Source organism: Podarcis filfolensis (assembly GCF_964270895.1).
Source record: "Podarcis filfolensis genome assembly, chromosome: 1".
NCBI classification, from domain to species: domain Eukaryota; kingdom Metazoa; phylum Chordata; class Lepidosauria; order Squamata; family Lacertidae; genus Podarcis; species Podarcis filfolensis.
Window position 1 is genome coordinate 126,672,758 of NC_139604.1, and position 15,112 is coordinate 126,687,869.

General features: G+C 45.4%; 1 protein-coding gene across 1 annotated transcript in view; it reads left to right on the top strand.

The window, feature by feature from the left end:
• The window catches only part of KCNH5 (potassium voltage-gated channel subfamily H member 5), a 196,143-nt gene that overhangs the window by 142,586 nt on the left and 38,445 nt on the right, over positions 1–15,112 (top strand). The window contains exon 10 of the mRNA XM_083611785.1: positions 13,116–13,312. Within this exon, the coding sequence (XP_083467911.1) occupies positions 13,116–13,312 (197 nt within the window). The remainder of the gene's footprint in view (positions 1–13,115; positions 13,313–15,112) is intronic.

The following is a 15,112-nucleotide window of genomic DNA, read 5'->3' on the forward strand; positions in this document are numbered from 1 at the left end:
AAGGCTCGCCAGTTTCTGGGAGATGGAGGGTCTGGGATGCTTTCTAATGACACCGTGTCAGCCAGCTGCTGCTTTGGTCTGCCACGTCCTCCTCCTCCTCCTCCTTCTCACCCAGCTTTTCCGCTCATCTGCCTCTGAGCTGTGACTTCCTGCAAACCACTGTTGCAAATCTATACTGCCTTCCTCTTCCTCCTCCCTGGAAGTGTCAGGATGGGGAGGCAGTCTCCACCAATCCTCCTCTGCCCGGTGCCTGACAGGAGCATGTGGAAGTCCCAGTCCAGTCACTGCTATGGTGCCAGAGCTACTTTATCATGACAGTGATATGACCTTGTCACGTCCTGTCGCAACGTCATTACAGTGTGGGATGGTGCTTGCCGATGTTGGACAGCCACAGTGATGGCCCAAGTCATCACAGAATGTTTTCTGGCATTCTTACTGATGATCAAGGAGGGTCAGCCATAGTCTGCTGGTGCATACTGCAGCTTCTGTGAGGAGAGAGGAAAGTTAGTCTAAGATAGAGGATTGTTGTTGTTTAGTCGTTTAGTCGTGTCCGACTCTTCATGACTCCATGGACCAGAGCACACCAGGCACTCCTGTCTTCCACTGCCTCCCTCAGTTTGGTCAAACTCATGCTGGTAGCTTCGAGAACACTATCCAACCATCTCGTCCTCTGTCGTCCCCTTCTCCTTGTGCCCTCCATCTTTCCCAACATCAGGGTCTTTTCCAGGGAGTTTTCTCTTCTCATGAGGTGGCCAAAGTACTGGCGCCTCAGCTTCAGGATCTGTCCTTCCAGTGAGTACTCAGGGCTGATTTCCTTCAGAATGGATAGGTTGGATCTTCTTGCAGTCCATGGGACTCTCAAGAGTCTCCTCCAGCACCATAATGCAAAAGCATCAATTCTTCGGCGATTAGCCTTCTTTATGGTCCAGCTCTCACTTCCATACATCACTACTGGGAAAATAAGGTGAAGGTAAAGGGACCCCTGATCATTAGGCCCAGTCATGAACGACTCTGGGGTTGCGGCACTCATCTCTCTTTATTGGCCGAGGGAGCCGACGTGCAGCTTCCGGGTCATGTGGCCAGCATGACTAAGCCGCTTCTGGCAAACCAGAGCAGCACATGGAAATGCTGTTTACCTTCCCGCCGGAGCGGTACCTATTTATCTACTTGCACTTTGACATTCTTTCGAACTGCTAGGTTGGCAGGAGCTGGGACTGAGCAACGGGAGCTCACCCTGTCGCGGGGATTCGAACCGCTGACCTTCTGATCGGCAAGTCCTAGGCTCTGTGGTTTAACCCACAGCGCCACCCATGTCCCTTACTGGGAAAACAGATAGAGGATAAACCTCACCAAAGGAATGGGAAAGGCTGGTGTTGTTATTGCAAAGACAATGGAGGGGGTGGGGAGAGAGAGAATTGGGACCATTAATTGCGAAGCTGGGGGAGGGGCCCAGATGCCATATTGGCTACGGGGATAACATATTGGAGATGTGCTGGTCCTCTCATCTCTCTTCTTAAAAAACTTGATTTGAGTGCGAGGCTTAACTATGTTTTTGTTTCATTTGTTTTACGGGGTAACATTGAGCAAGTTTTCTGTACCTAAAGTGGCAACTGCTTTGGCAACAAGCCCTGCAGAAATGAGCATAAGAAGTAAATAATTCACAATGAGTCCCACAGAGCTAAGTCTTCTTTAATGACAGTTAACTGATGTGCCATTAAGATTCCTTCGTCAACATTTTATTTCCCCAAGAATGCTGTATCTTCCTCGTTAAATGACTGCTGCTCTAATGTCTATGGCACCAGATTTAGCTGTGAGGCAGTTTAAGTGGAACCTATGTCTTCCAGTAAAGAATCTGTGACTTTTCCTGTAAAGCAGGGATATGGAACCTGCTGCTACCCAGATGTTGTTGGACCACGAATTGCATCATCCCTGACCGTTGACCATGGCAGCTAGGGCTGATGAGAGTTGACATCCATTAATATCTGGAGATCCTTATGAGGAATGGTTGAAGGAGATCATAGAATCATAGAATCATAGAATCATAGAGTTGGAAGAGACCACAAGGCCCATCGAGTCCAACCCCCTGCCAAGCAGGAAACACCATCAGAGCACTCCTGACATATGGTTGTCAAGCCTCTGCTTAAAGACCTCCAAAGAAGGAGACTCCACCACACTCCTTGGCAGCAAATTCCACTGTCGAACAGCTCTTACTGTCAGGAAGTTCTTCCTAATGTTTAGATGGGTATGTTTAGCCTGGGAAAGAGGAAACTGAGAGGAGACAGGATAGTCATCTTCAAAAATCTAAAAGGTTGTCACATGGAAATTGCAGCAAGCTAGTTTTTTCCTGCTCTAGAGGGTAGGACCCAAACCAGTAGCTTCAAGAAAGGAGATTCCGACTAAACATCAGGAAGAGCTTTCTGACAGTAAGAGCTGCTTGACAGTGGGACGGTCTCCCTTGGGAGGTTGTGGAGGCTCCTTTGGAGGTTCCTTGGAGGTTCTTAAGCAGAGGTTGGATGGCCATCTGTCATGGATGCTTTAGCTGAGATTCCTGCATTGTGGGGGGGATTGGACTAAATGAGCCTGGAACCCAGAGTTGGATACCCTTCCAACTCTGTGATTTTATGATTCCTCTTCACCCTGATCTAATTCATATTGTCTGCACTAGCCTTTCTCAACCTGGGTTCCTTCAGATGCTTAGAACTACAATTCAGTAAGCCAGTGGTCAGAGATGATGGGAGTAGGAATCCAACATCTGGATGGCATCAGGTTGGGTTGTGGTGTTTGTGTCAGTCATGAAAACTGAGTACTCAAAGGGAATAAAGGTAAAGGGACCCCTGACCATTAGGTCCAGTCGTGGCCCACTCTGGGGTTGCGGCGCTCATCTCGCTTTATCGGCCAAGGGAGCCGGAGTACAGCCTCTGGGTCATGTGGCCAGCATAACTAAGCTGCTTCTGGTGAACCAGAGCAGTGCACGGAAACGCCGTTTACCTTCCCGCCGGAGCGGTACCTATTTATCTACTTGCACTGGTGTGCTTTCAAACTGCTAGGTTGGCAGGAGCAGGGACCGAGCACTGGGAGCTCACACCGTCGCGGGGATTCGAACCGCCGACCTTCTGATCGGCAAGCCCTAGGCTCAGTGGTTTAACCCACAGCGCCACCCAGTATGTTGCCATAAATCATTATTTATTATTTATTTATTTATTTATTTATTTATTTATTTATTTATTTATTTATACCTACCTCGTCCATCTGGCTGGGTTTCCCCAGCCACTCTGGGCGGCTTCCAACAAAAGATTAAAAATACATTAAAACGTAGAACTGTATAGTTGGAAGGGTCAACTAGTCCAACGCCATCCATTGCAAGAATCACAACTATTGTTCAGATGAAGGTGCCAAATGATAGGAAGCCAAACAATTGGTCCACCTAGCAGTCTTGCTTGTGCTGGGGTAGCCAACATGCCCTCCAATTCCTATCAGCCCAAGCCAACATGGCCAAAGTTCAGGGATGAAGGGAGCTAGAGTTCATCAACATTTGGAGGGCACTATTTTGGCTGCCCACTGGTCTAATGCCAAGCATCTCTTCACACTTTGAGACAGGAGCCTTTTACAGCCCTACCTGCAACTACGTATGGACAGATCAACCTGTTCCTAGCGCATGGCTATCTCAGATGTGTTCATTCATAAATCTGTCCCATCCTTTTCCTTCATTAATCTTCAGCTTGAAAAACACACACAAACAACTCAAAAATCCCCGGAGAACTTTGAATGAGGAAAACATATTGCTGTGCTTGAATGCAGGACCAAATGCAACCTTGTATCTGCTGGACCTGACCAACTTCGTAATAAACAACAAGGCAGTTAATCACCAGCTCAGCAAGCATTTTGGGGGGGACAGCCTGCAATAACATCAAGTAATATATGCTGGTGTCCTTGCTGTGTTCCTTCTCTTGCTACGGGAGTTTAGAACTCACTTTGCTGCACAAAACAGCTTTGTTCCGTCTTTCTTTCTTATAAAGTGGCAAAGCTTTTTGTAAGAATAATTTTTTATTAACCGACCAATCACATCAAATCAAACCAAATTACATAAATTCCAAATTACACAGCCGAATTTTAAATTTTTGTTGGGGGTACCCATATTTCAAGTTCCGAAGGGATCCAATCAACTTCTTGCTTCTTACTGCTGTTTTAATGTCCACAAATCTAACCTAATGATGTTCACAGTACTATCCAGTCCTTTCTTATTATTTTTCCACATCTCTTGTTGTTATTTTCATATATTTTTCCTTTCTCTTTGTGACCTCTGATAGTCTCCGCAAGCTGGTTAGAACAGTTTGTAATCCTGCGTGGATATTATTTTTTTTATCCAGTAGCCATATCCAGACGTTTTCCATATAACATCACTTCCATACATCAAAACAGTCTTAGCATCATTAATCTTCACCAATCTGCCTCCTTTCTCAAAACCTCTGAGGAGATTCACTAGGAATGCAGTCTGAAAACAAGTCCGTTCTTCCTCCCGGCTATAAATCCTTTGGCAAGATGGCGACTCCGAATTAATTGCTGCGCCATTCCCAAAAGCTCTTGCTGCTTCTCGGTCTCCATAAAGCATACTTTTGGTTAAAGTTTATCTCCACACAGACCTTAATCATCCTGCTTGGGTCAGTTCAACCGACGATTCTAATGAGGAGGGGTTCTTGTAAATCACATAGAAGGAAGGTAAAAAAGTCCCCCCCCATTCAGCCCCATTGTCAACATACCCCGCCTTTGGTGTATCTTCATCGTAAAATATTCCTGTTTCTCCAGCCCGTCGTCTTCTTTCGCAGAGGTCACTTACATTAGCAGACTTCACTCCCCTTCTTCACTTGAAATATGTGCATTTGCTTCTTTTGTAATTAATTATTCCAAATTGCTGCAACTAGTGCGCGATCAGAGACAGCGTCCAGGAGAGCCGAGGTCCACACGGGGGCATTCTGCCTAGGGCCCTCACCCCCTTCTTTTGAATTAGGGGGTGATTTATGGGCACAGCAGGCAAGGGCAGTGTTCCCCATTTCCTTGGGGCAACAAGGGAGGCTGCCTACTCCCATAACAGCCTCTTAATTACCCCGTGTGGGTCGGAGAGATGGTATTGTCGGCCATCTTCCAATGCGCCCCCTAGTGGCCCCCAGCAAAACTTGGCCCCGTTTAGCTTGTGGTGGATTTGGTCACGTTTAGGGCATCCTTTTTCACATGGGTGTCCTTCCAGATGTCTTCAACTGCAACTCCCTTCAGCTTCAGCTAGCATGGCCAATGGCCAGGGATGATGGGAGTTGTAGTCCAAAATGTCTGGAGAGCTGGAGGTGGGGAAAGGCTGGTCTAGGGTTTGGAAAAAATGTTAAGGTTGGCTACCTGGAAGAAACGTACTCTACTGCTGTCCTTCAGAGATATTTGGATCAGGGATAAGGAACCCATGGCCCTCCAGATGCTGTTGGACTACAACTCACATCATCCATATCCGTTGGCCAGGCTGGCTGGGCTGATGGAAGCTGGATACAATGTTAATCTCAAATGACATTCAGAAGGAAAGGGAACAGCAACTGGACAGAAACTTCATAGCACAGACAATTTCTGTGGGTCTCCTCAGCTGACTTACTTTTGGACCTTGTCCTATAGCAAAGCAGCTTGTAAAATTCTGAATGCTGAGGGATGGGAGATAACAAGTGCCACAAAGTCTCCTTGTTGCATTTGCATTTGCTACAGTAGACTAAACATGATTACCCGTCTGGAGTTTGCCACCTTTCAACAATAGCAGACAGTAGACCAATCCCTATCCTCTACCCACAACTATCTGCATTGTTAGTCATGACTGACACCAAATGAGTAGGGTTCAATACTTTGGAAAGTTCATTTGAAAAAGAAACCTGTTCTAAGTCTTGTTCATCCTGTCCAAAAAGGAACTGGTTCCACTTCCACTTTGTCCTTTCCCAAAATGAACCAGATTAGTTAAAATTCATTTAGATGAACTTTTTCGTTCATTAAAAGGTCATGCGTCATCTCCTGTACCCAGCATTTGGAATTTTACAAGCTTATTGCTGAAGGATAGAGTCCAAAAGTAAATCAGGGAACCACGTTCTTCCTATTTTTAAACGGTGGTACCTCTGGTTACGTACTTAATTCGTTCCAGAGGTCCGTTCTTAACCTGAAACTGTTCTTAACCTGAGACACCACTTTAGCTAATGGGGCCTCCCACTGCTGCTGTGCTGCCGCCGCACGATTTCTGTTCTCATCCTGATGCAAAGTTATTAACCCAAGGTACTATTTCTGGGTCAGCAGAGTCTGTAACCTGAAGCGTACGTAACCTGAAGCGTGTGTAACCCAAAGTACCACTGTACTTCATAAGCTGTTCCAGTTGGAAGAGAATTTCTTCCAGGGAAGATACAAGATATAACTCACACCCATTCTTTCTGATTGCCTAGCAACAGTGATTAAATTACTAAGCAACTTTAGCAATAGCAGCGCTTCCATATCTGCCTAATAAACCTTAGAATATAGCCTCCACATTTTGTTTGCTAACTTTCTTTATAGGTGTGCCGTTGACTTTTTCTAAATATAAAAAATGAAAATGAAAAGCTAAGCGTCCTCCTGCTTTGGAAACAGGGAATGAAGATGAACTAGAAATAACTCCAAGTTCTGCTCCAAATGAACTTAATTCACCTTTAGTTCACCCAGGAATTATGGGAACTACTTTCAGGTGTAGTCTGGCAATTTTGTGACTAGTTCAGTGAACTGATGTGGCTTGGAGAGGGGCCATAGCACATGCTTTGTTGGCAGAAAATCCCAGATTCAATCCCTTGCGCATTGATGCAAAACAATCTTAGCTGGCGGAGCTGGGGAAAGTGCCTCCCCTGGGACCTTAGAGAGCCACTACCGTCCAGAACAGACAATACCAGCTGAGTGTAAGACATTTCTTTTATTGTTAACTTACAAAATTCAGGTCTGGGTTACCTTTGTGCAAAGTGATGTTTTCAGGGTTTGGGAGGGTTTTTTAGGTCACAGTATGACTAGAATATGATAGTGCAGTCGAACCAGTCTACCTTTCTCCAAAAGTAGTTGAAAGATGGCAAGTTCAGAAGAGGGCTTTGAACTGCTTACTCAGATGTTTCTTGAACACAAGATCATACAATGCTACCATCCCATCCCTCGGGACCCTACTGCTTTGGCAAGGATATTCTTCTGACATACGTACAAGGTTCTAACAGCCAGGCAGATGTTTTGATCCTGCTTTGCTTAAAAGACGCCAGAACGTTATTGAAATCAAATAGCTCTGTGACTTCTGCATAAATAAACCTGTCTAGACACTTGGATGATATCTGGTGAAGCTAACCATGAAGTTAACCCCCCCACCCCATTTTTTTGCAAGAAAAGCTGGCAGGAGATCTATGTACATTCCATAACTGTGTTTTTATGCAGACCCATCTCCTTCTTTAAAGGGACGCGGGTGGCGCTGTGGGTTAAACCACAGAGCCTAGGACTTGCCGATCAGAAGGTTGGCGGTTCGAATCCCCACAATGGGGTGAGCTCCCGTTGCTCGTTCCCTGCTCCTGCCAACCTAGCAGTTCAAAAGCACGTCAAAGTGCAAGTAGATAAATAGGTACCACTCTGGTGGGAAGGTAAACATCGTTTCTGTGTGCTGCTCTGGTTCGCCAGAAGCGGCTTAGTCATGCTGGCCACAGGTCCTGGAAGCTGTACGTTGGCTCCCTTGGCCGATAAAGCGAGATGAGCGCCGCAACCCCAGAGTCGGCCACAACTGGACCTAATGGTCAGGGATCCCTTTACGTTTACCTTTATCTCCTTCTTTGGCCTTTGGTCATGTCCCCTTTTTAATTTGGATCCTGTTATTTCCTTAAATATAGGGAGTCCTGTTTTAGGGATGAGGAACGTGTGGCCCTCCATGTGCATTTGGATTTCTAACTCCCGTTACTCTGTACCAGCATGGTCACCGGTCAGGGATGGTGAGATTAACATCTGGACGGTTACAGGTTCCCCATACCTGGGCTAGATGGCTAACAGGTGTGGTCCCAAAGTATGTTTTGAAGGCACCTTGCCTAAACTAAGTAAGTTTGGGTCTGGGAAGTGCCTTCTATAGAGCACCGTAGGCTCAACAATCAAAGGAATGCAGGACATGAATAAAGGCTTACAAAAGTTGCTAGCAGAATCATACCAGTGTAAGTTATTGGTGAAGATGCTTATCTGGGTTAACGAAACTTCTCTGTTGATCACCTGGAACCAATTTTTCCCCACCATGGGTGAGTAGGCAAGTGGCTGTTTACAAGCTTGGTGTGGTGTAGTGGTTAAGAGTGGTGGACTCGTAATCTGGTGAACCGGGTTCGATTCCCCGCTCCTCCACATGCAGCTGCTGGGTGACCTTGGGCCAGTCACAGTTCTTTGAAGTCTCTCAGCCTCACTCACCTCACAGAGTGTTTGTTGTGGGGGAGGAAGGGAAAGGAGATTGTTAGCCGCTTTGAGACTCCTTAAAGGGAGTGAAAGGTGGGATATCAAATCCAAACTCTTCTTCTTCTTCTTCTTCTTCTTCTTCTTCTTCTTCTTCTTCTTCTTCTTCTTCTTCTCCTCCTCCTCCTCCTCCTCCTCCTCCTCCTCAATTTTCTGTTATTTAACTACACACAGAGAGAGAGAGAGAGAGTTTCTAGACAGATGTAGAAAACAGGAGTTACTTGCAAATAAGTGGCCTCAGCTTTTAGTAAGCTTTGTTATTCCGGATTTCTAAAGAAAAACATTCAGCTACTGAGCAAGTACATCTTGAAACAGCACACCGTGCAAGGAAGGACATTTTAGCAGGTTTCGTTACGCCGCGGTTATGAGCAAGAAGAGCACTTAACCAACGGGAGAATAATTTTAACTACCATAAATAAATAAATGTTAAAGCAGTACACCATGTAAGCCATCCATTAGCAGCGCACTCAGCAAGACAGACATTGACTTTCTGCCATGTTGTTATCTAAAAAATCATTAGTGGGATTATTTTATTCCCAATTCCCTGTGTTCCTCCCCTCCTCCCCCCACCAAAAAGCTATTAAATCCTTTCAAAAAGATCCATCTAGAATGTTCCTATAAAATGTATTATATCAGCAGTAGCTGCAAAGCCCACAAACAAATTTAAAGAACCCAAACAAATGCAGATTGATTTAGATTCATGAACCCTGGTATCTTGTTGCTGGGAATGAACAGCAAAGTACTCTACCACCCGTATCATGTTAGTTAATTCAATGCTGAAGGCTGGATGCGCCAGGGATAATCTCAGGCATCTTCAAACAGGGCTTGGAAGCACCCTGGACTGCTGGGTGTTAAGTTGTGGGTGAACATATCAGACAACACAGCGATTCTTCAGACAGCTCTTGTTTATTCACAGGCCAGAACACAATTGAACTGAAGGGTTCAGCCAGCCTGCTTATATAGAGCTCCACTATAACGCAACTGTAACCATTTTCTGTAACTATCCAATCACTGAACGTCACTTTCAATCCCTTATTTGCATATGTGGACCTGAGTGAAAACTATCTACAGCATCCCCCTGCTGGCCCAGGATGAGAACTTCAGTACATAACACCGGGGTTTGGACTAAATAATAATAATAAAATAATAATAATTTATTATTTACACCCCGCCGATCCGGCTGGGTTTCCCCAGCCACTCTGGGCGGCTCCCAACAGATTAAAAACAGAACAGAACATCAAACATTAAAAAACGTCCCTAAACAGGGCTGCCTTCATATGTCTTCTAAAAGTCAGATGTCTGTTTATTTCCTTGACATCTGATGGGAGGGCATTCCACAGGGCGGGCGCCACCACCAAGAAGGCCCCTTGTGTCTCTTCCAGCTCTACGATTCTGTGATTCTATGACTCAGGTCTGAAAGCCAATCCGAGCAGACCAGTTTTCCCCAAGCTGGTCCCATCAAGATGCTGTGAAGCCTGCAAACTGGGGTGCAAACGTGCAGGGAGCATTTCAGCCCAGAGCTAGGCTCCATCTTGCTCTGAAAAACCTCCTGGCTCTTCGGCCTCACCAGTCCGCACCTTGCAAACAAACAAACAAAACAGAGGAGGAAGTGCATTTATTTCCTCAGTGAGAGATGAGAAGCAAGGCTCATTCCCTCAGCGTTGCCAAAAGACCAGCTCTATCAGGAACCTCTTTCCCACAAACTCTTTCCACGCCAGCTGCGGATTTTAAGAACTACAGTTTAAGAATTGGTGCCTGGCTTTGCTTTCTCCCCTCTCTTCACTCCTTCCTCCTTTCCCCCCTTGCATGTGTCCTTTTGGTTTTAAGTTCGTGGGATTATCTTGTTTTAACTGATTGTAGGCCAGCCACTTTGGGAGCCTTTCTGGCTGAAGAGTGGGGTACGAGTGTTTCTAAATTCATTTAATTCATTAATTGGTTGACAGTCAAGCCCCTGGAGGTTATCGGGAGACCATCTGAAGCCAGATTGAATTAAATGTTCTGCTTGCACAGTATGTTTAAAAGGGCTTTTAATAGTTATATAAGAAGAAAAAGGGATTTATCTAGAGCTACTGAAGTCTGGGTTTTTTTGGGTTTTTTAAATTATGGGTCTGTAATAGCAGCCAAATTGACATAATCAACAGCAAAAACAGCTGCAGCAAGCCGTGAACACACACACTGTGTTGACATAGGCAGGGGAAATGTTATTTACTTACTGCAGTGGTATCCTGCTTTTTCTCCAAAGAGCACAAAATGGTATGTTTCTCTCCCCATTTTCATTGTATCATCACAACACCCCTGCAGGGTAGGCTAGGCTGTGAGACAGTGAGTTGCTCAAGGTCACTCCTTGGAAAAGCCACAGATTGGAGATGGGGGATGCTCAGGCCTTGGTGGGGCCAAATGTGCCCCCCATAGCTCTCTGTATGGCCCTTGGGACTCCCCAAGGGCCATGTTCCCTCCCAAGCCACTCACACCCCTCTCCAGCCTTCCTTGAGAGCTTTTGCCTGGCTAGAAAGTGTCCTTGAGCTCGGATAATGTTTCTGGCAGAGAGTGAGGTGCATCTGCGAAGGAACTAGCTGACTGCACAGAGGTAAAATTTGCACCCAGCGCCGTCCTCACTTTGGCCTTTGGCCCTGCCATGGAATTCTACTCAATATCGATCCAGAGCAGAACCCTGACATATAGTTAGCAGGGTAAAAACTTAAACACGTTGCAGGATTCCCCCCAAAATAGACCAGAGGCAATTAATATTTCATCCAGCAGAGCTTTACTACTACTGAAGGCAAATGAGCATAATGGTCACAAATCCAATACATTCAGGATTGGCCCTGTCCATAATAAATCCAGTTGCAGAAGACTTAACTAAAACTTACAATAACTGATAATAAGTCTAAACCTTAACACTATGTACGGAACACCACACCAGAAGGAAAAGAGAGATAGGCCTTATTTTTATAGTCAGCATGACCTTGATAGAAAGAGATAAGAGAACCAGTTTAAGCCAGCTGTACTCAGCTTCTCTGACTAGGGGTCAGCAAACTTTTTCAGCAGGGGGCTGGTCCACTGTCCCTCAGACCTTGTGGGGGGCCAGACTATATTTTTTTTGGGGGGGGGGAAATGAACGAATTCCTATGCCCCACAAATAACCTGCTGGAGAGGGTTTTCCACAGGCATCTAGTTGACTACTGTAAGAACAGAATGCTGGACTAGATGGGCCACTGACCTGGTCCAGCATCTCTTCTGAAGTTCTTATTTTCTTGTGCAAGGAAAAAGGAGCCGGGAATGGGTGTGGCTTGCAGTTGAGTAAGGAGTGTCCTTGCATAGCCTAGTTTTTGCCCTAGGCTTCCAGATATGTTTCCCTGTAGCGCTAAAACCCCCACAAGACAGAATGTTCTTTGAATCCAGATTCTTCCCTTGCATGACCCAGGGGAGGAGAACCCTGTCGTAGCGTCCCTTTCTTCAGGATGTTGTAGGTTTTAACGCCAAAACCAAAAGCTGTGGCATGGCGGTGCTTTTTATTGCCTCGGTTTCCCTTGTGTACAAATGAGGACCCATCATTTCCCTTTTGGCAGGCGCCTAATTAAAGGGAGGGTGGGGATATAACAGATGCCTTCTCTGCAGTTTGTGACTCCACACAACTTTGGAACAGTGGCTATTTTTAATGTAGCAGTTGGTGAATTAAATGAGGTGAAACCTATTCCAGTTTCTGCAAGAAGCTCCCATAAATATTTATTCTCAGGGCTGTGTGCATTCTATGTATCTTTAGAATAGCTGTAGATGTGTCAGGTCCAATATTTGCCAGGATCTCTGGATTAATGCAAATGTTTTCTTAAACCTGGGCCTCGGCCCAGTATACCTGAAGGAGTGTCTCCACTCCCATCGTTCAACCCGGACACTGAGGTCCAGCACCAAGGGCCTTCTGGCGGTTCCCTCATTGCGAGAAGTGAGGTTACAGGGAACCAGGCAGAGGGCCTTCTCAGTAGTGGCGCCCGCCCTGTGGAACGCCCTTCCATCAGATGTCAAAGAAATAAACAACTATCTGATGTTTAGAAGACATCTGAAGGCAGCCCTGTATAGGGAAGTTTTTTAATGACTGATGTTTTAATGTATTTTTAATCTCCTGTTGGGAGCCACCCAGAGTGGCTGGGGAAGCCCAGCCAGATACGATACGATAATCTTTATTGTCATTGTCTCATACAGAACAAAATTGAAAAAAATCTACATCAGACATTCAAAAACCAACAAGCCTGCTATCCCAGCCTGGTTAGCCCCCTAAAAACTCTGATACCCCATAATTAAATGCAGTATATTCCCATAGAGACTACCCTACACTGGGTGAATAATAATAATAATAATAATAATAATAATAATAATAATAATGTTGAAGTCACAACTGTCGCGTTCCGCTCTGCAGAGGTGTTGTAAAAGTGCCTCTGCTCCCCCTTCCAAAGTGGCTAAAATCAGGGTGCAAAGGGGAGACCCCCCCTCCTGAACCCAGGTTCTCACCTTCAACCCTTTATTTCTTCCTCTTCTTCTGACTGATCCTGCCAGTCCAAACCCGATTCCAACAGCTCTGTGGGGCTCATGACACCAGGCATGTTTTAACTGAACTTTCCCCACTGCTTTCCCAGGTAAAGGTGATGTGTTTGGGGACATCTTCTGGAAGGAGACCACTCTGGCCCACGCATGCGCCAACGTGCGGGCCCTGACCTACTGCGATTTGCACATTATCAAGCGGGAAGCCTTGCTGAAAGTCCTGGACTTTTATACAGCTTTTGCAAACTCCTTCTCCAGGAATCTCACGCTCACCTGCAACCTGAGGAAAAGGGTAAGATATCATCGTTTTGATTTTGATGGTTAGGCATTCATTTACGGATCACATGTGTCTCAAGGAAATTTGCAAACCTATGGCAAGACAGCTAAGAATACTATTGAAAACACGAATGCAACACACAGTCAAGAAGGGGTTAACAGCAATGCAAAATGAACTCTTAAGGCACATATATTTTCACCTAGCAGGAGAAAATGTGTTGGGGGGGGGGAATGTCTTCAATTGTTTCTGGAAAGCACAAATCATGGGTGTGTCTCCTAACTCAACGGAGAAGCTATTCCATAAAACAGAGGCAGCCCCAATGAATGCCTTTCTCTGGGTTACTCTGGAGCAGGTTTCTGATATTTCAAGAATTTTTAATAAAATGTATACTGAGAGCATGATGCAGAATGGTCCTCTGAGTTGTAATTTAATGAAAGCACTAAGATTAGACAGCCTGCAATCCCAAAATCATGTCACAGAGGATGATTTTGTATTAGACACAGCATCCTAAGAATCATATTTTCTACTACCACTACTTTTAAAGCAAGTTTCTAGTTCTTAGGATGACAAAGACAGAGCTGCAAGTATGTGGCAATGTCTAAAACACCCCAGATGCTACCCTGCCCAGGATAGAATATCTAGATCTTTAGTAGCTTCTATTGCTTTTAGAGCTCATGATGATTAACAACTGCAGAATGAGTTATCCAAAATAAATAAGCAGTTGCCTCATTGACAATAGTCAAGGAGCAAATTAACTTGGAAGACAGTTGGGTTTTTGTTTTGCTTTGTTTTTTGCTTGTTTGTTTTTAAAGATTGTATTTGCTTTTTTATTTAATCATGTCATCAATGCATACTGTGTTACACTCAACTACAAGGTAATAAGGAGGGGGGTGGGACTTTAAAGACAGTTAAGATTCCAGGCAGAATCCCAACACAACCAGGAACACAATGATTGGTGTGTGCCGCGCTTTGTTTCTTTGACCTGTAAAGAATCTAGATCAAGGGAAGTAATAGTGCCACTGTATTCTGCTCTGGTCAGACCTCACCTGGAGTACTGTGTCCAGTTCTGGGCACCACAGTTCAAGAAGGACACTGACAAACTGGAACGTGTCCAGAGGAGGGCAACCAAAATGGTCAAAGGCCTGGAAACGATGCCTTATGAGGAACGGCTAAGGGAGCTGGGCATGTTTAGCCTGGAGAAGAGGAAGTTAAGGGGTGATATGATAGCCATGTTCAAATATATAAAAGGATGTCACATAGAGGAGGGAGAAAGGTTGTTTTCTGCTGCTCCAGAGAAGCGGACACGGAGCAATGGATCCAAACTACAAGAAAGAAGATTCCACCTAAACATTAGGAAGAACTTCCTGACAGTAAGAGCTGTTCAACAGTGGAATTTGCTGCCAAGGAGTGTGGCGGAGTCTCCTTCTTTGGAGGTCTTTAAGCAGAGGCTTGACAACCATATGTCAGGAGTGCTCTGATGGTGTTTCCTGCTTGGCAGGGGGTTGGACTCGATGGCCCTTGTGGTCTCTTCCAACTCTATGATTCTATGATTCTAGGAAGCCTTGTATAGGTGCTTCTTTCCCAGGGAGATCCTGGGAATAATACCAGTGGGTGGGGCCAGTCCAGAACCTGAGAACACATTACTGCCCAGGCATGTGCTCTCAACCACAGTCCTTGTAGCGCATTGCATGGTGGTAGCTCTGCAGAGAACTGATGGCTTCCTATAGGAAAGATGCACATGGCCGGATTCTATGGGGGGAGGAAGATCAAAGGTCACAAATGAGTTTGAAACAGCCCTTCGGTTTTGGGGCTGTG